The following is a 22448-nucleotide window of genomic DNA, read 5'->3' as shown; positions in this document are numbered from 1 at the left end:
TTGTAGTTGCCAATATAACCAAAACATGTCACATTAACAATAAGATTTACTACATGAGCAGTCAATATGATTAAATTAGACATTTCTGAAACAGACATGTGAAAACGTGTGTCAAGTCAATCATTAACCTAGCCAAAGAAAAGAGATCAGAGAGGTACTGATGCATAACAAGATCTTTATTGTCAAACCGTTCTTTCAGGTCCTCAGGTAGCCCGCCTGCTGTGTGTCGACCAAATGGGGAGACGTACGTGTAAAGCATCAAGTCTGGTCACTCAACAGAGTTTAGACACAGACCATCATAAAGACACGCCGACAACCCAACACAGCACCTACACATCAGCAGGACAAGTCCCTGCAGATCCCAGAGAGAACACGGCAACTACAAACAAGACTGCATCTACATCCTAAATTGGTTGGAATTTGTTTCAGTTTCCATCACATTACTTCTCCAAAGACATGTTCAGTTTGTACTTTTCTGGCAGCTTTCAGGACATCCAGAATGTTGACCTTATCCCCGAACTCCATCTCCCTGTGCTCCAGCAGTACACCCTGCAGACGGAATAGATATTAGCGTCAGTGGCGCCATTTGATTCATTTAGCCATCATTTCCCTCAAAACACTTATTTTACTACCCATGCATCAGTGAGATGGCGAAATTAATATTTCCTGAGAAGACCTACCTGCTGGCCTGCTCCAATGACGAACACTCCACCCAGCACAAAGCCTTCTCCAAACACATTTCCTAAAAAGCCGTTCTTGAAGGCTCGCAGACCATTCATCCACACGCCCAGACGGAGAAACGCCAACAGACCCATCTTACGCTCGCGGGGCCCATAGAAACATCTCTGACATAAACAGAAGGCTTTGGAGTTGCAACAACTTGCTCTATTCACAGTGCAATAATCATGTCAGATTAGATAATGTGGTACATACATAACTAGATGAGATATGACCCACAATGGCACTGATTGGACAAGAGGATTAATTTCCTGTAAATTAGACCGTGAAATTCAGCCTTATGCACCTTTTCATCAATGAAGATCTCCCCATTGAAGTAGGGTCTGAAGTTCTGGATCTCTGTGCCGATGTCCTCCTTCACTACGGCATACAGAGAGACCCCAAGCTCGTCCAGCTGGGGCTTCAGAGAGGACAGCTCAGCGGCCTCCTGGAGGATTACACCACATAAGCCAATTGTCAAATGACAGACATAGGGCCTAGATCAGACCACAGCCCGGAAGAAGAAATCAACATGAAGTAGCCTATATTGATAATATGCAGCAAATGTAATGACGTTGAAGTCCCAGTGTTGAGGTCAAAAGATTGAGTTATGGCAGAGTGTTGATTCTAGCGGTGTGATTTAAATTGATACCACCTGCGGTGAATACCTACAGGCAACAGGTAGCCAGTGGTTAGAGCTTTGGGCTAGTAACCGAAAGGTCGTTGGGTCAGATACCCAAGCACTTAACCCTAATCTTCTCTAGGGGCCACCATACTACTATGGGGCGGCAGCGTAGCCTAGTGGTTAGAGCGTTGGATTAGTAACCAGAAGGTTGCGAGTTCAAACCCCCAAGCTGACAAGGTACACATCTGTCGTTCTGCCCCTGAACAGGCAGTTAACCCACTGTTCCCAGGCCATCATTGAAAATAAGAATATGTTCTTAACTGACTTGCCTGGTTAAATAAAGGTAAAATAAAAAATAAATAAAATAAATGGCTAACCTGTAAACCACCACATTTCACTGCAGCCATGTGTGACAAATCAAATTAAGTATTATTTGAGTCAGTGGAATCAACACCACATTGTGTTCTTAGGTCTGTTGACATTAATACGAGTGTCTCACATCCCAGCATGCTCTGTTGCAAGGAGATTTTTTTACAAGAGTTGTTTTTTATAGCTGTGTGTCTGCACACACATTGACTAATTGATCTTATACTTAAGATATTAAACAATTCTAAACTAATCAAATCTGTTTGATGAAAGCCAAAAGCAACAATCACGTCTGTCACTAGCAAACATGGTACTTGTACCTCAAATTAATTCAGAACACACCCCGGGAAATAAATACGCAAATAAGGATTTACACCTCAGTGTTACTGTTAACATCAAATACATTCTGTAATAAAGTGTTTACAAACGCAGAGGTAAACAGTGACTTAAACTATACCTCTCTGCACAAAAATCATCCAGGACGCCTTACTGCCATGATAACTGCTCCCGACTTCTCCCATAAACATTTGGCCTTCAAAGGCTTACGCGCTAAGTGAGAAAGAAGTTGCAAGGTTAAAAATTAAGAAAATTCATGTCACGGGTTGCATGGAAACCCGACGTTGTGGGGCAAAACTTAACATTTAGATCAGGACAGTTACCTCAAGAACTCTACAAGACCGAATGTTGAATAAAATTATATTTGAACATACTTTACCGGTTGTCCGTGCAGTTAGTCCTTTTGGCGGTAGGAATGGGAGAATATTATAATTTCCTGTGGATACGTTAAAATCAACCGCCAAAAGGACCAAATTCACTGACAATCCGTAAAGTATGTTAAAATAAGTTTATTAAATATTGTGGCTCGTCGAGGTCACGAGGGGAAATTGGCATGATTCAAAATGCTATTTTCTGTCCAATTTGATTCAAAAATCGGGTTCAGGCAAGGCCATTTCAGTTCAGATAGGCCTATGGGGAAAATTACAATTGTCACAAATACATTCTGTGACCATCCATTGTACACCAATACGTCCGATAACACAATACATTTAGAAAGTATTTTAGAAACATACCTCCTGTCAATGGTTTGAGGTCAGTCTCCTCTAAATGTTTGAGGGTGGCTCTCGATGGCTGCGTCAAAAACAAGTCGCTGAAAGAGCGCAAACCAGTAGCGATTAAGGTAACAACTGCGCCCAATGACTGGACCACAACATCCATCGCAAAATTAGTCTTTGTTTCGAAATAAGGACGGAAATTCAACACGACACCACTCTTGGCCCATAAACACGCTCAACAATGGAGGCACGCGGTCAACCCTTGGCATAGATTGGCCACTTATGACTCACACGTTGCAGGCTGGGTTTAAATCCCCGAATAATTAAATCCAGCCCAATCGTTGTTTTGATATTTCACAAGTTATTTCGAAAGTATAATGTCATGTGAGCTATTCAGTCGCTGTCTCCCCAGCAAAGTGATTGGATTGATACCGCACAGGCATGGCCAATTACACTGCGTTAAAGATGCGATTTGACAGGCAGCCCAATTCTGATATTTTTGTCACTTATTGGTCTTTTGCCCAATCAGATCAGCTCTGAAAATAACTGACGTGAAAAGATCTGATGTGATTGGTCAAAATACCAATTAGTGGAACATTTTCAGAATTGGGCTGCCTGTTTAAATGCAGCCTCAGAATGGCGCTATCACCGTCAACCATGTGACACATCCATCTGTAGCGTTCAAAGAGCACATGATAAGCTGACCATATCTAGTGTCCTGCCTACTGCCATAATGTTTCTAACTACAAGAAGCAGAAAAAGAATCACCACATCAATTCAACATTTGACTGCTTAAAAAAATTCAATGGCATTCATAATAAATACAATTGGAAGCACAACTTTACACAAATTTATTCAAAGCAAACTGAATAGACATTTAGTTAAATTTACATATATATCTCCCTCTTGGGGACATCATGCATTTCATTAGGCGTCAGTCGAGCTTCTCTACTGATTTAGAAGATGTAGAATGTTATAACATATAGATCTTTAGGCTATCATTGCATTTGAACTAACTTCTTGGTCCAGATAATGTAGGAAAATGATCATTCTACATCTTAGTTGTCCTCCTCTTCCTCATCTTCCTCCTGAAAAAAAGAACCGGGTTTAGATGGAACTGATACACTGTTTATACCTGTTTTCCTTAGTCATTCACTCTTGAGAATGTCTTCTTATATGTTATGCATGCTATCATTGTAGTTGAACAGTGTAAATGTCTTTCGAAACAAAAGCCTTCTCCATGTTAACCTTCTCCTTGGCTTGGTCATCAGGAGTTGTATGTTCAAGTGCCCCCTGTGACATCTCCGCTCCCTCCTCCACTCCCTCCTCAGATTGCGTCACATCGGGTCTGACATCATCACTCTCTGAGGCTGCCCCTTCTTGTGTGCGATCAATAGTGTCACTTGGGACAGGGTTATCGGTCTCCTATGTTGAGTTTGTCAGAGGGAAACTGGTTGAGTAATAAAACATGTTTTAAGCCTGCCTCTGACATCACATGCAATATCGCCTTCTCCTCCGATATTCTGATCCCTGTCTGTTAATTCTTGGTTGACTGAACACCTCACAACACCTTCCTCCTTCAGACTTGACTCCTCATTATGTCTTGTCTAGGCATACAGTACCAGTCAAAAGTTTAGACACACCTACTCATTCAAGGGTTTTTCTTTATTTTTTAGTATTTTCTACATTTGTGGAATCATAGTGAATACATAAAAAATATGAAATAACACATATGGAATCATGTGGTAACAAGAAAAGTGTTTAACAAATCAAAATATATTTTATAAGTAGCCACCCTTTGCCTTGATGACAGCTTTGCACAATAGGCATTCTCTCAACCAGCTTCATGAGGTAGTCACCTGGAATGCATTTCAATTAACAGGTGTGCCTTGTTAAAAGTTCATTTGTGGAATTTCTTTCCTTCTTAATGAGTTTGAGGCAATCAATTGTGTTGTGACAAGTTAGGGGTGGTATACAGAAGATAGCACTATTTCAAATCAAATCAAATTGTATTAGTCACATGCGCCGAATAAAACAGGTGTAGATCTTACAGTGAAATGCTTACTTACGAGCCACTAACTAACTGTGCCGTTTCAAAAAATACGGATAAGAATAAGAGAAAAGCAACAATTAAACAGGGGTGCCGGTTAGTTGAGGTAGTATGTACATGTAGGTAGTTAATTAAAGTGACCATGCATAGATGACAACAGAGAGTGGCAGTGGTGTGGAGAGGGGGGGAAATGCAAATAGTCTGGGTAGCCATTTGACTAGATGTTCAGCAGTCTTATGGCTTAGGAGTAGAAGCTGTTTAGAAGCCTAGACTTGGCGCTCCGGTACCGCTTGCCGTGCTGTAGCAGAGAGAACAGTCTATGACTAGGGTTGCTTGAGTCTTTGACAATTTAGAGGGCTTTCCTCTGACACCGTCTGGTATAGAGGTCCTGGATGGCAGGAAGCTTGGCCCCAGTGATGTACTGGGCCGTTCGCACTACCCTCTGTAGTGCCTTGCGGTCGGAGGCCGAGCAGTTGCCATAACAGGCAGTGATGCAACCAGATGCTCTCGATGGTGCAGCTGTAGAACCTTTTGATGATCTGAGGACCCATGCCAAATCTTTTCAGTCTCCTGAGGGGGAATAGATTTGTCGTGCCCGCATCACTACTGTCATGGTGTGCTTAGACCATGTTAGTTTGTTGGTGATGTGGACACCAAGGAACTTGAAGCTCTCAACCTGCTCCACTGCAGCCCCGTCGATGAGAATGGAGGTGTGCTCGGTCCTGTTTGTCCTATAGTCCACAATTATCTCCTTTGTCTTGATCATATTGAGGGAGAGGTTGTTGTCCTGGCACCACACAGCCACGTCTCTGACCTCATCCCTATAGGCTGTCTCGTTGTTGTCGGTGATCAGGCCAACTGCAGTGTCATCTGCAAATGTAATGATGGTGTTGGAGTCGTGCCTGGGCATGCAGTCATGAGTGAACAGGGAGTACAGGAGGGGGCTGAGCACGCACTCCTGAGGGGCCCCCTGTGTTGAGGATCAGCGTGGCGGATGTGTTGTTACCTACCCTTACTACCTGGGGCGGCCTGTCAGGAAGTCCAGGATCCAGTTGCAGAGGGAGGTGTTTAGTCCCAGGGTCCTTAGCTTATTGATGAGCTTTGATGGCACTATGGTGTTGAACGCTGAGCTGTAGTCAATGAATAGCATTCTCGCATAGGTGTTCCTTTTGTCCAGGTGGGAAAGGGCAGTGTTGAGTGCAATAGAGACAGCATTATCTGTGGATCTGTTAGGGCGGAATGCAAATTGGAGTGGGTCTAGGGTTCCTGGGACGATGGTGTTGATGTGAGCCATAACCAGCTTTTCACAGCACTTCGTGGCTACAGACGTGAGTGCTACAGGTCGGTAGTCATTTAGGCAGGTTACCTTAGTGTTTTTGGGCACAGGCACTATGGTGGTCTGCTTAAAACATCTTGGTATTACAGACTCGGACAGGGAGAGGTTGAAAATGGCAGTGAAGACACTTGCTAGTTGGTCAGCGCATGCTCGCAGTACACGTCCTGGTAATCCGTCTGGCCCTGCAGCCTTGTGACTGTTGACCTGTCTAAAGGTCTTACTCACATTGGCTGGGGAGAGCGTGATCACACAGTCTTTCGGTACAGCTGGGGCTCTCATGCATGTTTCAGTGTGATTTGTCTCGAAGCGAGCATAGATGTAGTTTAGCTCGTCCGGCAGGCTTGTGTCACTGGGCAGCTCTAGGCTGTGCTTCCCTTTGTAGTCTGTAATGGTTTGGGGGCCCTGCCACATCCGCCAAGTGTCAGTGCCGGTGTAGTACGACTCGATCTTAGTCCTGTATTGACGTTTTTCCTGTTTGATGGTTCGTCGGAGGGCATAGCAGGATTTCTTATAAGTCTCCGGGTTAGAGTCCCGCTCCTTGAAAGCGGCAGCTGTAGCCTTTAGCTCAATGTGGATGCTGCCTGTAATCCATGGCTTCTGGTTGGGGTATGTACGTACGGTCACTGTGGGGACGACGTCATCGATGCACTTGGTGTACTCCTCAATTCCATCAGAGGTATCCCGGAACATATTCCAGTCTGTGCTAGCAAAACAGTCCTGTAGCTTAGCATCTGCGTCATCTGACCACTTTTTTATTGATCTAGTCACTGGTGCTTCCTGCTTTAATTTTAGCTTGAAAGCAGGAATCAGGAGGATGGAATTATGGTTAGACTTGCCAAATGGAGGGCAAGGGAGAGCTTTGTATGCATCTCTGTGTGTGGAGTATAGATGGTCCAGAGTTCTTTTCCCTCTGGTTGCACATTTAACATGCTGATAGAAATTTGGTAAAACTGATTTAAGTTTTCCTGCATTAAAATCCCCGGCTATTAGGAGCGCCGCCTCTGGGTGAGCATTTTCTTGTTTGCTTATGGCGGAATGCAGCTCATTCAATGCTTAGTGCCAGCCTCTGACTGTGGTGGTATGTAAACAGCTACAAAGAATATAGATGAAAACTCTCTCGGTAGGTAGTGAGGTCTGCAGCTTATCATGAGAAACTCTACCTCAGAAATCAAATCAAATAAAATTGTATTTGTCACATACACATGGTTAGCAGATGTTAATGCAAGTGTAGCTAAATGCTTGTGCTTCTAGTTCCGACAATGCAGTAATAACCAACAAGTAATCTAGCTAACAATTCCAAAACTACTACCTTATAGACACAAGTGTAAGGGGATAAAGAATATGTACATAAAGATACATGAGTGAGTGATGGTACAGAGCGGCATAGGCAAGTGTAAGGGGATAAAGAATATGTACATAAAGATATATGAGTGAGTGATGGTACAGAGCGGCATAGGCAAGATACAGGCAAGATACAGTAGATGGTATTGAGTGCAGTATATACATATGAGATGAGTATGTAAACAAAGTGGCATAGTTAAAGTGGCTAGTGATACATGTATTACATAAAGATGCAGTAGATGATATAGATGATATAAGTACAGTATATACATATATACATATACATATGAGACGAATAATGTAGGGTATGTAAACATTATATTCGGTAGCATTGTTTAAAGTGGCTAGTGATATATTTCCCATCATTTCCCATCAATTCCCATTATTAAAGTGGCTGGAGTTGAGTCAGCGTGTTGGCAGCAGCCACTCAATGTTAGTGGTGGCTGTTTAACAGTCTGATGGCCTTGAGATAGAAGCTGTTTTTCAGTCTCTCGGTCCCAGCTTTGATGCACCTTTACTGACCTCGCCTTCTGGATGATAGCGGGGTGAACAGGCAGTGGCTCGGGTGGTTGTTGTCCTTGATGATCTTTATGGCCTTCCTGTGACATCGGGTGGTGTAAGTGTCCTGGACGGCAGGTAGTTTGCCCCCTGTGATGTGTTGTGCAGACCTCACTACCCTCTGGAGAGCCTTACGGTTGTGGGCGGAGCAGTTGCCGTACCAGGCGGTGATACAGCCCGACAGGATGCTCTCGATTGTGCATCTGTAGAAGGTTGTGCATGCTTTTGGTGACAAGCCGAATTTCTTCAGCCTCCTGAGGTTGCTGTCTGTGTGGGTGGACCAATTCAGTTTGTCTGTGATGTGTACGCCGAGGAACTTAAAACTTACTACCCTCTCCACTACTGTTCCATCGATGTGGATAGGGGGCGTGTTCCCTCTGCTGTTTCCTGAAGTCCACAATCATCTCCTTAGTTTTGTTGACGTTGAGTGTGAGGTTATTTTCCTGACACCACACTCCGAGGGCCCTCACCTCCGCCCTGTAGGCCGTCTCGTCGTTGTTGGTAATCAAGCATACCACTGTTGTGTCGTCCGCAAACTTGATGATCGAGTTGGAGGCGTGCATGGCCGCGCAGTCGTGGGTGAACAAGGAGTACAGGAGAGGGCTCAGAACGCACCCCTGTGGGGCCCCAGTGTTGAGGATCAGCGGGGTGGAAATGTTGTTGCCTACCCTCACCACCTGGGGGCGGCCCGTCAGGAAGTCCAGTACCCAGTTGCACAGGGCGGGGTCGAGACCCAGGGTCTCGAGCTTGATGACGAGCTTGGAGGGCACTATGGTGTTAAATGCTGAGCTGTAGTCAATGAACAGCATTCTCACATAGGTATTCCTCTTGTCCAAATGGGTTAGGGCAGTGTGCAGTGTGGTTGAGATTGCATCGTCTGTGGACCTGTTTGGGCGGTAAGCAAATTGGAGTGGGTCTAGGGTGTCAGGTAGGGTGGAGGTGATATGGTCCTTGACTAGTCTCTCAAAGCACTTCATGATGACGGAAGTGAGTGCTACGGGGCGGTAGTCATTTAGCTCAGTTACCTTAGCTTTCTTGGGAACAGGAATACTGGTGGCCCTCTTGAAGCATGTGGGAACAACAGACTGGGATAGGGATTGATTGAATATGTCCGTAAACACACCAGCCAGCTGGTCTGCGCATGCTCTGAGGGCGTGGCTGGGGATGCCGTCTGGGTCTGCAGCCTTGCGAGGGTTGACACGTTTAAATGTTTTCCTCACGTCGGCTGCAGTGAAGGAGAGTCCGCATGTTTTAGTTGCGGGCCGTGTCAGTGGCACTGTATTGTCCTCAAAGCGGGCAAAAAAGTTATTTAGTCTGCCTGGGAGCAAGACAACCTGGTCCGTGACTGGGCTGGTTTTCTTTTTGTAATCCGTGATTGACTGTAGACCCTGCCACATACCTCTTGTGTCTGAGCCGTTGAATTGAGATTCTACTTTGTCTCTATACTGACGCTTAGCTTGTTTGATTGCCTTGCGGAGGGAATAGTTACAATGTTTGTATTCGGTCATGTTTCCGGTCACCTTGCCCTGATTAAAAGCAGTGGTTCGGGCTTTCAGTTTCACGCGAATGCTGCCCTCAATCCACGGTTTCTGGTTTGGGAATGTTTTAATCGTTGCTATGGGAACGACATCTTCAACGCACGTTCTAATGAACTTGCACACCGAATCAGCGTATTCGTCAATGTTGTTGTCTGACGCAATACGAAACATATCCCAGTCCACGTGATGGAAGCAGTCTTGGAGTGTGGAATCAGATTGGTCGGACCAGCGTTGAACAGACCTCAGCGCGGGAGCATCTTGTTTTAGTTTCTGTCTGTAGGCAGGGATCAACAAAATTGAGTCGTGGTCAGCTTTTCCGAAAGGAGGGCGGGGCAGGGCCTTATATGTGTCGAGGAAGTTAGAATAGCAGTGATCCAAGGTTTTTCCAGCACTGGTTGCGCAGGCGAGCAATAGCTCGAGACTTCCTTAAATATCGTGCACCAGCTGTTGTTTACAAAAATAGATAGACGGCAGCCCCTTGTCTTACCAGACGCCGCTGTTCTATCTAGTACATCGTATAACCAGCCAGCTGTATGTTGATATTGTCATCACTCAACCACGACTCGGTGAAGCATAAAATGTTAATGTCCCGTTGGTAGTTTAATCTTCCCAATAACCCATCCATTTTATTGTCCAAATATTGCATGTTTGCTAGCAGAATTTAGGGGAGTGGGGGTTTATTCGATTGCCTCTGACAGCCCGTTCTCCCTGGCCTCTCTTTCTCTACCTCCTCTTCATGCAGATCACTGGGGTCGGAGCCTGTTCCAGAGGGAGCCGTATATCCTCCGCCTCGGGCTCGCCGGTGTCGTGAAAGAAGAAAGAGGATTCTGCTAGTCCATGGTGAGTAATCGCAGTCCTGATGTCTAGAAGTTATTTTCGGTCATAAGAGACAGTAGCGGCAACATTATGTACAAAAATAGTAACAAAATAAGTTACAAACAACGCAGATAAACAAACAAAAAAACACAATCGATTGGGGGCACGTAAAACGTCTGCCTTCTGCTGCGGCAAGAACAGCTCAAATAAGCAAAGAGGAATGACAGTCCATCATTACTTGAAGACATGAAGGTCAGTCAATACGGAACATTTCAAGAACTTTGAATGTTTCTTCAAGTGCAGTCGCAAAAAACATCAAGCGCTATGATGAAACTGGCTCTCATGAGAACCACCACAGGAAAGAAAGACCCAGGCTGCGTTTCAAACTCATAAAAGACACACCCTCGTCCACTTACCCTCGCCTTATGCCCTTGGGGGAATCCCCGCAGACATATTTGTCGTCGGTCCAAATGATTAGCCAAGCAAGGGAAATTTGCTATGTGAGCCCCTCAGCCCTAATTTTTAATGGAGTTTGCGAGAGTACAATTATGTTCACTTCGGTGCCTGAAACGCCCCATAATTCAATTTGCGATGTTTGTACATCCACTAAGAAAAGTCTGCCAAAACTTAAAACCTCAACGTCAATATCGAGTAAATAAATAAATGATTGTGCTACTAATGCACAAACACGTCTGGTTAGCTTTTGGAAATTAATTTGCTAGCTATCATACAGTAGGCATATATTAATAATTATATAGTTAATATAAGTATACATGCAATCATAATTGACTGAATCGCATATAAAGCACCCACAAGCTGGCTGAAAGCACAATCAAAGCGGGATGAACGATTGACAAATTTATGGGCAAGGGTGGTCAATTTAAAAATCATTCCTTCCTCCCTCGCCCTGCAAGTGTACACTCGTCACACGTCATGATACGTCATCAGAAGTGTCCACATAATTTGAGGGCTAAGGGAATAGGATGGGTCTTTTAAGTGTTTGGAATGCAGCCTCTCTGCTGCAGAGGATAAGTTCATTAGAGTTTCCAGACTCAGAAATTGCAGGCCAAATAAATGTTTCACAAGGTTCAAGTAACAGACACATCTCAACATCAACTGTTCAGAGGAGACTGAGTGAAAAAGGCCTTCATGGTCGAATTGCTGCAAAGAAACCACTACTAAAGGACACCAATAAGAAGAGGCTTGGGCCAAGAAGCACAAGCAATGGACATTAGACTGGTGGAAATCTGTCCTTTGGTCTGACGAGTACCAAATTTGAGATTTTTGGTTCCAACCGACGTGTCTTTGTGAGACGCAGAGTAGGTGAACGGATGTGTGGTTCCAACCGTGATGTGTGGGGCTGCTTTGCTGGTGACACTGTCAGTGATGTATTTAGAATTCAAAGCACACTTAACCAGCATGCCATCACAGCGTTTTGCAGCGATACGCCATCCCATCTGGTTTGCACTTAGTTGGACTATCATTTATTTTTCAATAGTATAATGACCCAACACACCTCCAGGGCTGTGTAAGGGCTATTTGACAAATAAGGAGCGTGATCTAGTCCTGCATCAGTTGACCTGGCCTCCACCTGGCCTCCACCTGGCCTCCACAGTCAACCGACCACAACCCAATTGAGATGGTTTGTGAGGAGTTGAGGACACAGAGTGAAGGGAAAGCAGCCGACAAGTGCTCAGCATATGTTGGAACTCCTTCAAGACTGTTGGAAAAGTATTCCAGGTGAAGCTGGTTGGGAGAATGCCAAGAGTGTGCAAAGCTGTCATCAAGGCAAAGTGTGGCTACTTTGAAGAATCTCAAATATAAAATATATTGTGATTTGTTAAACACTTTTTTTGGTTACTACATGATTCAATATGTGTTATTTCATAGTTCTGATGTATTCACTACTATTCTACAATGTAAAAAATAGTCAAAGTAAAGAAAAGCCCTTGAATGAGTAGGTGTGTCCAAACTTTTGACTGGTACTGTATTTTATTTTCTTCTCTGGCACTCATTTCACCGTGATCTTTCCTCTCTCTTCTCCTGGTTTGTCATCCCTTTATTTTGTCTTTCCTTCCCTGAATGAATATTATTTTGTCAATTGCTACGTCTTTGGGTAAAAACAGATGGTAGACATCCTCAGCATATCTCTAAAAACACAAATACATAATCAACCATTTTAATCTGTCTTGGGTCTGTCACATGAAGCCATCACCTTCTCTTGGTCCTTATGTTCCTGTCCCTCCTCAGACATAGTCTCATCTGGTTTGACATCATCATTCTCTGGTCCTGAGGTTGGCTCTACTTGTGTAGAATCAGCAGGTTCACTAGTTTCAGGTTTATCAGGTTCATCAGTCACCTGTTGAAAATGTTTTTGGAAGAAAAATGACTGGGTTCAGTTCACTGAATGTACTTATTATCTCTCGTCTTCTGGTGTTGTTCGATAATAGTGTGACTGTCTGGCTAAAAATGTCCTCACTGCATCTCAAAAGGAAGATATTTTTTCGGGTTGATTATTCAGCTTTCCTGATTCTTTTATTCTTGCTCCTACCATCTTTTCATTCATTCAGTCCTGAAATCAACATTGACTGTCTCTTTCAGTCCTGAAAACAACATTGAGACACAATGACTTGTCTTCTTTTCAGTAATCTATGATCTTTACTGTGCACTTGTCCAATGTATCCCTTCTGTCATGTCTAGACATTCCTCCCTCTCTTGTCTGACACACATTTATCCATGTTCTTTTCTATCTCTTTTTCTAGTTTGTTATTTCTCATGTCCCTCGTTCCAGTCTGTGTTTGGTATGAGCCATCACCTTATTTTGGTCTTGATGAAGAGGTTTGCGCTTGTCTTGTGGATCCTCAGTTTGTCCCCCCTCATCATTCTCTGGTGCTGAGGTTGACTCTACCTCTATTTGTGTACATTCATCAGGTTCACTAGTTTCAGGTTGATCAGTCACCTGGTGACCAGTTTGTGAGACAAAACAGTATTAGAATCATTGCAGCCATTCATTCCACATCTGTAGATTTCTAGTCCTCCTGCTCTCAGCTGTAGCCTGCACGTCTAGCCTTTCTGCATCAAATTTTTTGACCTCAGGGAGAGGGCAAGCCATGCAAATAATGTGCTGAAACAGTCATCATCAGCCAATGGACCGAACCGGAAAAGCCCTCGGATGATACAGAGGTGCGAAAGAAATGGTGACCTAGAGAGGATAGTATAGCAGCCACCAAAGGCACACAGATTTTAGCAGAGTATTCTTGAGCTCTGGGACGGATGTCACCTCCTGTTTGGTGTTATCTTTGTCTTGGAACTTCTTCAGTGACCTGCTCATTTTCAGAGTTGGAGGTGGTGGATACTTCTGATTTCAACGGCTCATTCTCCATGACTGACACCTGGTGATATGACCCCGGTGGTCTGACTCTGACCAGACCTTGTAGGGTCCTCTTGAAATATCTGATGATGTGTTGATGAGATTAAACCCTGGACGATAAAATTCTCAACTCTCTCTCCAGCGGCTGTTTCTAATCTATATTTCAAAATGCAGTTGAAGCTCTCTTGTGAACATCTAGTCAAAACATGGACATTCTAAACAGATATTACTAATTTGGTTTGTTTTCTTAACATTTTGAGATTACACTGGGCTTATTACGCTAAATCTAATTTAAGACTACCAACATTGAAAAGACATCACAGATTCCCTGATTATTAAGCATACACAAAAACATACAATCTATCAAAAATGGTTTTGAAAACAACACATGAAAACGTTATATCTGAGGAACTGAGGAAGTCTTAAAATTCTACAAAAACCATACCCCATCATCACCCTCCTCCACTGCAGCAAGCGTTGGAGGGTTTAATTTCTTGGGCCTTTCTGAAACTGGAGCTGGCGGAGGCGTCGCAGGTATTTCCTCAACTTCCTGAAAAGATAACAACACAATTTCAACCCTCATGGGCTTTAAATCACACACACAAACACACACACAGGGCTGGTCCTCGCCGTGCTGCCACCCTAGACGAGACAGTAAGCAAAATTACATTGAAAAGATGTCTAAAATACGGATTTTCCAGACGTTGAAGATAGGTTCAATTTAGGTTCTGAATAACAGGTGAAAATGTATTTTCCGTATGTTTAAAATACATATTTCCCAGGATGTTGAAAAGGCATATTTTCTGAATGTTGAAAAATACGTATTTTCCAGACATTGAAATCTGGTTCATTTTTGGTTCAGAATGAAAGTTGAAAATACTTATTTTACAGATGTTGAAAATACGTATTTTCCAGACGTTGAAAATATGTATTTTCCAGATGTTGAAATCAGGCAACAAAAAAAAATCTGAATGAAAGTTGAAAATAAGTCATTTATAAACTATGTTTGAGCCAAATCAAGGCTGGTTCAGACCGCACCAAATAGTAGTCCTGGTTCCTGTGACTAATGAATTTGGATATTTAATCTCTGAATATCAGCTATCCAACTCTATCAGGAGTTATCGTGAGCCTATTTGCAATGTGTTTACACAGTGGGAAATGCAGAAGTATTTATTTTTCCCTATGACCAGCTTTTCAAAAATGTACGGATACAAACTTGAAACCACTGATTGTTATGCAGGTGAATGAGGACCCAAAAGCGACTTGGCGAAAACAGAGTCTTTAATCCAGTAAAGATACTTTACAAAACAAAAGGCATAATACTACTCGTAATGACGAGAACAGACTGGAGACTTGATCAAGAACTGCAGGTTGCCTCGGGAAGGCACTTGAACCTAGCAGACTCAGACACCTGCTCACCACGCAGCATCTGAGGGAAACACGACACGACAGGGCAATACATAGACACAGCACGGTGAATTATAGACAAGGATCCGACAGGGCAGGAACGGAAAACAAGGAGAGAAATAGGGACTCTAATCAGGGAAAAGGATCGGGAACAGGTGTGGGAAGACTAAATGATGATTAGGGGAATAGGAACAGCTGGGAGCAGGAACGGAACGATAGAGAGAAGAGAGAGCGAGAGAGTGAGAGAGGGAGGGGGAGAGAGAGGGATAGAAAGAGGGAAAGAACCTAATAAGACCAGCAGAGGGAAACGAATAGAAGGGGAAGCACAGGGACAAGACATGATAATCAATGACAAAACATGACAGTACCCCCACTCACCGAGCGCCTCCTGGCGCACTCGAGGAGGAACCCTGGCGGCAACGGAGGAAATCCTCAATAAGCGAACGGTCCAGCACGTCCCGAGACGGAACCCAACTCCTCTCCTCAGGACCGTAACCCTCCCAATCCACTAAGTATTGGTGACCCCGTCCCCGAGAACGCATGTCCATGATCTTACGTACCTTGTAAATAGGTGCGCTCTCGACAAGGACGGGAGGGGGAGGGAAGACGAACGGGGGTGCGAAGAAAGGGCTTGACACAGGAGACATGGAAGACAGGATGGACGCGACGAAGATGTCGCGGAAGAAGCAGTCGCACAGCGACAGGATTGACGACCTGGGAGACACGGAACGGACCAATGAACCGCGGAGTCAACTTACGAGAAGCTGTCGTAAGAGGAAGGTTGCGAGTGGAAAGCCACACTCTTTGGCCGCAACAATACCTTGGACTCTTAATCCTGCGTTTATTGGCGGCTCTCACAGTCTGTGCCCTGTAACGGCAAAGTGCAGACCTCACCCTCCTCCAGGTGCGCTCACAACGTTGGACAAACGCTTGAGCGGAGGGAACGCTGGACTCGGCAAGCTGGGATGAGAACAGAGGAGGCTGGTAACCCAGACTACTCTGAAACGGAGATAACCCGGTAGCAGACGAAGGAAGCGAGTTGTGAGCGTATTCTGCCCAGGGGAGCTGTTCTGCCCAAGACGCAGGGTTTCTGAAAGAAAGGCTGCGTAGTATGCGACCAATCGTCTGATTGGCCCTCTCTGCTTGACCGTTAGACTGGGGATGAAACCCGGAAGAGAGACTGACGGACGCACCAATCAAACGACAGAACTCCCTCCAAAACTGTGACGTGAATTGCGGGCCTCTGTCTGAAACGGCGTCTAACGGGAGGCCATGAATTCTGAACACATTCTCGATGATGATTTGTGCCGTCTCCTTAGCGGAAGGAAGTTTAGCGAGGGGAATGAAATGTGCCGCCTTAGAGAACCTATCGACAACCGTAAGAATCACAGTCTTCCCCGCAGACAAAGGCAGACCGGTAATGAAGTCTAGGGCGATGTGAGACCATGGTCGAGAAGGAATGGGGAGCGGTCTGAGACGACCGGCAGGAGGAGAGTTACCCGACTTAGTCTGCGCGCAGTCCGAACAAGCAGCCACGAAACGGCGCGTGTCACGCTCCTGAGTCGGCCACCAAAAGCGCTGGCGAATAGACGCAAGAGTGCCTCGAACACCGGGATGACCAGCTAACTTGGCAGAGTGAGCCCACTGAAGAACAGCCAGACGAGTGGAAACAGGAACGAAAAGGAGGTTACTAGGACAAGCGCGCGGCGACGCAGTGTGCGTGAGTGCTTGCTTAACCTGTCTTTCAATTCCCCAGACTGTCAACCCGACAACACGCCCATAAGGAAGAATCCCCTCGGGATCAGTAGAAGCCACAGAAGAACTAAACAGACGGGATAAGGCATCAGGCTTGGTGTTTTTGCTACCCGGACGGTAAGAAATCACAAACTCGAAACGAGCGAAAAACAACGCCCAACGAGCTTGACGGGCATTAAGTCGTTTGGCAGAACGGATGTACTCAAGGTTCTTATGGTCTGTCCAAACGACAAAAGGAACGGTCGCCCCCTCCAACCACTGTCGCCATTCGCCTAGGGCTAAGCGGATGGCGAGCAGTTCTCGGTTACCCACATCATAGTTGCGCTCAGATGGCGACAGGCGATGAGAAAAATAAGCGCAAAAGGATGAACCTTATCGTCAGACTGGAAGCGCTGGGATAGAATGGCTCCCACGCCTACCTCTGAAGCGTCAACCTCGACAATGAATTGTCTAGTGACGTCAGGAGTAACGAGGATAGGAGCGGACGTAAAACGTTCTTTTAGAAGATCAAAAGCTCCCTGGGCGGAACCGGACCACTTAAAACACGTCTTGACAGAAGTAAGAGCTGTGAGAGGGGCAGCAACTTGACCGAAATTACGAATGAAACGCCGATAGAAATTAGCGAAACCTAAAAAGCGCTGCAACTCGACACGTGACCTTGGAACGGGCCAATCACTGACAGCTTGGACCTTAGCGGAATCCATCTGAATGCCTTCAGCGGAAATAACGGAACCGAGAAAAGTAACGGAGGAGACATGAAAAGAGCACTTCTCAGCCTTTACGTAGAGACAATTCTCTAAAAGGCGCTGTAGAACACGTCGAACGTGCTGAACATGAATCTCGAGTGACGGTGAAAAAATCAGGATATCGTCAAGATAGACAAAAACAAAGATGTTCAGCATGTCTCTCAGAACATCATTAACTAATGCCTGAAAAACAGCTGGCGCATTGGCGAGACCAAACGGCAGAACCCGGTACTCAAAATGCCCTAACGGAGTGTTAAACGCCGTTTTCCACTCGTCCCCCTCTCTGATGCGCACGAGATGGTAAGCGTTACGAAGGTCCAACTTAGTAAAGCACCTGGCTCCCTGCAGAATCTCGAAGGCTGATGACATAAGGGGAAGCGGATAACGATTCTTAACCGTTATGTCATTCAGCCCTCGATAATCCACGCAGGGGCGCAGAGTACCGTCCTTCTTCTTAACAAAAAAGAACCCCGCCCCGGCCGGAGAGGAAGAAGGCACTATGGTACCGGCGTCAAGAGACACAGATAAATAATCCTGGAGAGCCTTACGTTCGGGAGCCGACAGAGAGTATAGTCTACCCCGAGGAGGAGTGGTCCCCGGAAGGAGATCAATACTACAATCATACGACCGGTGAGGAGGAAGGGAGTTGGCTCGGGACCGACTGAAGACCGTGCGCAGATCATGATATTCCTCCGGCACTCCTGTCAAATCGCCAGGTTCCTCCTGAGAAGTGGGGACAGAAGAAATGGGAGGGATGGCAGACATTAAACACTTCACATGACAAGAAACGTTCCAGGATAGGATAGAATTACTAGACCAATTAATAGAAGGATTATGACATACTAGCCAGGGATGACCCAAAACAACAGGTGTAAAAGGTGAACGAAAAATCAAAAAAGAAATAGTCTCACTGTGGTTACCAGATACTGTGAGAGTTAAAGGTAGTGTCTCAAATCTGATACTGGGAAGATGACTACCATCTAAGGCAAACATGGGCGTAGGCTTGTCTAACTGTCTGAAAGGAATGTCATGTTTCCGAGCCCATGCTTCGTCCATGAAACAACCCTCAGCCCCAGAGTCAATCAAGGCACTGCATGTAGCACCCGAACCGATCCAGCGTAGATGGACCGACATAGTAGTACAGGATCTAGATGAAGAGACCTGAGTAGTAGCGCTCACCAGTAGCCCTCCGCTTACTGATGAGCTCTGGCCTTTTACTGGACATGAATTGACAAAATGTCCATCAAATCCGCAATAGAGGCACAGGCGGTTGGTGATCCTCCGTTCCCTCTCCTTGGTCGAGATGCGAATACCTCCCAGCTGCATGGGCTCAGTCTCTGAGCCAGAGGAGGGAGATGGTTGCGATGCGGAGCAGGGAAACACCGTTGACGCGAGCTCTCTTCCACGAGCTTGGTGGCGAAGATCTACCCGTCGTTCTATGCGGATGGCGAGAGCAATCAAAGAGTCCACACTGGAAGGAACCTCCCGAGAGAGAATCTCATCTTTGACCACTGCGTGGAGTCCCTCCAGAAAACGAGCGAGCAGCGCCGGCTCGTTCCAGTCACTAGAGGCAGCAAGAGTGCGAAACTCTATAGAGTAATCCGTTATGGATCGATCACCTTGGCATAGGGAAGCCAGGGCCCTAGAAGCCTCCCTACCAAAAACTGAACGGTCAAAAACCCGAATCATCTCCTCTTTAAAGTTCTGGTAATTGTTAGAACAATCAGCCCTTGCCTCCCAGATAGCTGTGCCCCACTCTCGAGCCCGGCCAGTAAGGAGTGAAATGACGTAAGCAACCCGAGCTCTCTCGCTAGAGTATGTGTTGGGTTGGAGAGAGAACACAATATCACACTGGGTGAGAAAGGAGCGGCACTCCGTGGGCTGCCCGGAGTAGCAAGGTGGGTTATTAACCCTAGGTTCCGGAGGCTCGGCAGGCCAGGAAGTAACAGGTGGCACGAGACGAAGACTCTGGAACTGTCCAGAGAGGTCGGAAACCTGAGCGGCCAGGTTCTCCACGGCATGGCGAGCAGCAGACAATTCCTGCTCGTGTCTGCCGAGCATGGCTCCTTGGATCTCGACGGCAGTGTTACGAGCATCTGTAGTCGCTGGGTCCATTCCTTGGTCGGATCCTTCTGTTATGCAGGTGAATGAGGACCCAAAAGCGACTTGGCGAAAACAGAGTCTTTAATCCAGTAAAGATACTTTACAAAACAAAAGGCATAATACTACTCGTAATGACGAGAACAGACTGGAGACTTGATCAAGAACTGCAGGTTGCCTCGGGAAGGCACTTGAACCTAGCAGACTCAGACACCTGCTCACCACGCAGCATCTGAGGGAAACACGACACGACAGGGCAATACATAGACACAGCACGGTGAATTATAGACAAGGATCCGACAGGGCAGGAACGGAAAACAAGGAGAGAAATAGGGACTCTAATCAGGGAAAAGGATCGGGAACAGGTGTGGGAAGACTAAATGATGATTAGGGGAATAGGAACAGCTGGGAGCAGGAACGGAACGATAGAGAGAAGAGAGAGCGAGAGAGTGAGAGAGGGAGGGGGAGAGAGAGGGATAGAAAGAGGGAAAGAACCTAATAAGACCAGCAGAGGGAAACGAATAGAAGGGGAAGCACAGGGACAAGACATGATAATCAATGACAAAACATGACACTGATCATGACAATGGAGTGAAACTCCTGGACAACAGATTGTCCATGACATATTGTCCATTTAACTTTGACCTGTCCTGTTTTTAGGATATGTTGTTTGTTAACATGACAGCACATTTTTTATTTGATTTATCGTCATTTAGGTTAGGCTATTTGATCGAAGAAACCTGCATAATGTAAAAAGTGTCATTCTCATTACATTGTCATACATTTTATCTCCAGCCTGTGGGCGCTGCTTGTCAGGGCAGCATCAGCACTCACCTAAAAAGCCCATATGCCACTGGTTTCAAGAAATTGTCATTGTCTTTGGGCAGAATTATGTGAGGTTTTATGGTTTTATGTGGAGGTGCGTCTTGGTCAGTTTAGCTCAGAAAATGCCGCCCTCGTCAATCTGCCGCCTAATCCTGTCTAATGAACGGGCCGGCTGTGCACACACACACACACACACACACACACACACACACACACACACACACACACACACACACACACACACACACACACACACACACACACACACACACATACTTTTGTTTCTTTGGGATCTTCTGGGACTTCCCCTGTGATTTTATATTCTTCCTCCTTCATCTGCCTCATGTGGACTGCCTCATCTATGGCTTTCTGCTGCTCCTGCTCCAGTTGCTGCTGGAGGGCCTTTTTCTGCAATGATCAGAGATATTCCAATACTATCACAATACTAGCTTAATGATTGTATATTCAAGTGTTTTTATAGTCCTGTTATCTTGCAACATTGAATGACAGTATAGGCTCAGAAAAGTATGCGTTGACGTAGTTAATAAAATCCAACTTTATTTGTCACATGTGCCGAATACAACAGGTAACCAACAATGCAGTTTCAAGAAAAATAAGAGTTAAGAAAAATATTTACTAAATAAACTAATGCACCAACACATACCAAAGAGCACGTCTGAATGAGAATGCCTAGACAACATTTGGATATAGGCTGCAATAGTCTGAACATCATTACTCACTCTCTCCTCATTGTCCATGTTTTCTTTATACTTGTAAATCCACTGTGCAAGAAATTCGATCGGGTCCATGGGGCGAAGCTCGGCCACCTCGGCTAATCCTTCTATGAGACATTTTCCCATACCCCTTTTCAAGTATTCTGAGTCCATTTTCCTGTATGCAAGAAAATGCCATAATGTATGAACACAGTAGCTACAAATGTCAGCTAAGAAAACAGGGGTACAAAATATGTTCTACTTAATTGTTTACCTTTAGCTCAGGCGTTATTGTTGCGTCGTTAAGCTAGCTATCGAACCTATGAAAAATAAAACAAGGTTTTCAGTGTAAAACGTTCCTATTTGACTGTAAATACTTTGTAAACAAAACGTGTCGACACAAAAGAGCATTGTTACTTTAATGTTACTATTTTATAATAGGATAAACTGACTCCAAATAGAATTGTTTTGAAACCAGACCCACCTGTCTTTTTCGTTTTAGAGCGTCCGGATATGTATTTTATCTCCATGGTAACGGTGCTACTTCATACATATTTCCTCCAAGTTTGTTGAGAAGGTTCCGTTTTGTAGTAAGAAGTAGAGCATGCAAAGATGTACCACGTGCATTTTATTTAATAAAAAAATATATAAAGACTATAATTTCATTGAAATGACATAATGTCACCAATTACAAGGTATACCACATATTAAGCCTGTATTTCAACCCATTTACACTTCAGTAATGGTTTTATAGGCCGGTGTGAGCTAAATAATTCCATTACTAATTGAAATAGAAAAAGGTTTGCTAGGTATCTTATACCTTTTGTTCTATATGTAGTTAGGGTGCATGCTACAGTATTTACCTATTCATCTATGACCATACAGCTGTACATTACATTAGGACAGGGAATCCATATAATTATTAGTCATTAGTAATTTAATAAGATCTGGGAGTCAGTGATTTGGGTTGCTACGAGGTTTCAGTTGCTCATCTGCATTAAGTTTGAAACACACACACACACTCTTTTTCACTGCACTCAGCAGAGATACGGTTTGTGATGTTTATCAGTAATCCAATGCTCTCGCTTTGGTTGTGACATATTTTCGGGTTTAGGGTTCATGTAATCAGAGAT

The 22448-nt window shown here is 44.9% G+C and overlaps 1 protein-coding gene and 1 pseudogene across 2 annotated transcripts; both read right to left on the bottom strand.

The window, feature by feature from the left end:
• Positions 1–158: 158 nt before the first annotated feature.
• LOC124048299 lies at positions 159–3225 on the bottom strand (annotated as a pseudogene).
• A 370-nt stretch (positions 3226–3595) lies between these two features.
• Positions 3596–21890, bottom strand: dydc2 (DPY30 domain containing 2). 2 transcript variants are annotated; one of them, XM_046368937.1, is made up of 9 exons: positions 21800–21890; positions 21590–21635; positions 21343–21493; positions 20879–21010; positions 14215–14319; positions 13215–13358; positions 12615–12758; positions 4009–4185; positions 3596–3848 (listed from the first exon to the last, which is right to left on the bottom strand). In XM_046368937.1, the coding sequence occupies exons 3-9, from the start codon at positions 21487–21489 to the stop codon at positions 3819–3821; spliced, it is 879 nt and encodes a 292-aa protein (XP_046224893.1). In that variant the 5' UTR covers positions 21490–21493; positions 21590–21635; positions 21800–21890; the 3' UTR covers positions 3596–3818. The 2 variants fall into 2 exon arrangements, with proteins under 2 accessions (XP_046224893.1, XP_046224894.1); XM_046368938.1 differs by lacking the exon at positions 13215–13358.
• Between the last annotated feature and the right edge of the window lie 558 nt (positions 21891–22448).

Source organism: Oncorhynchus gorbuscha, linkage group LG11, assembly GCF_021184085.1.
Source record: "Oncorhynchus gorbuscha isolate QuinsamMale2020 ecotype Even-year linkage group LG11, OgorEven_v1.0, whole genome shotgun sequence".
NCBI lineage: Eukaryota > Metazoa > Chordata > Actinopteri > Salmoniformes > Salmonidae > Oncorhynchus > Oncorhynchus gorbuscha.
This window is presented reverse-complemented; position numbering and strand designations above follow the sequence as displayed.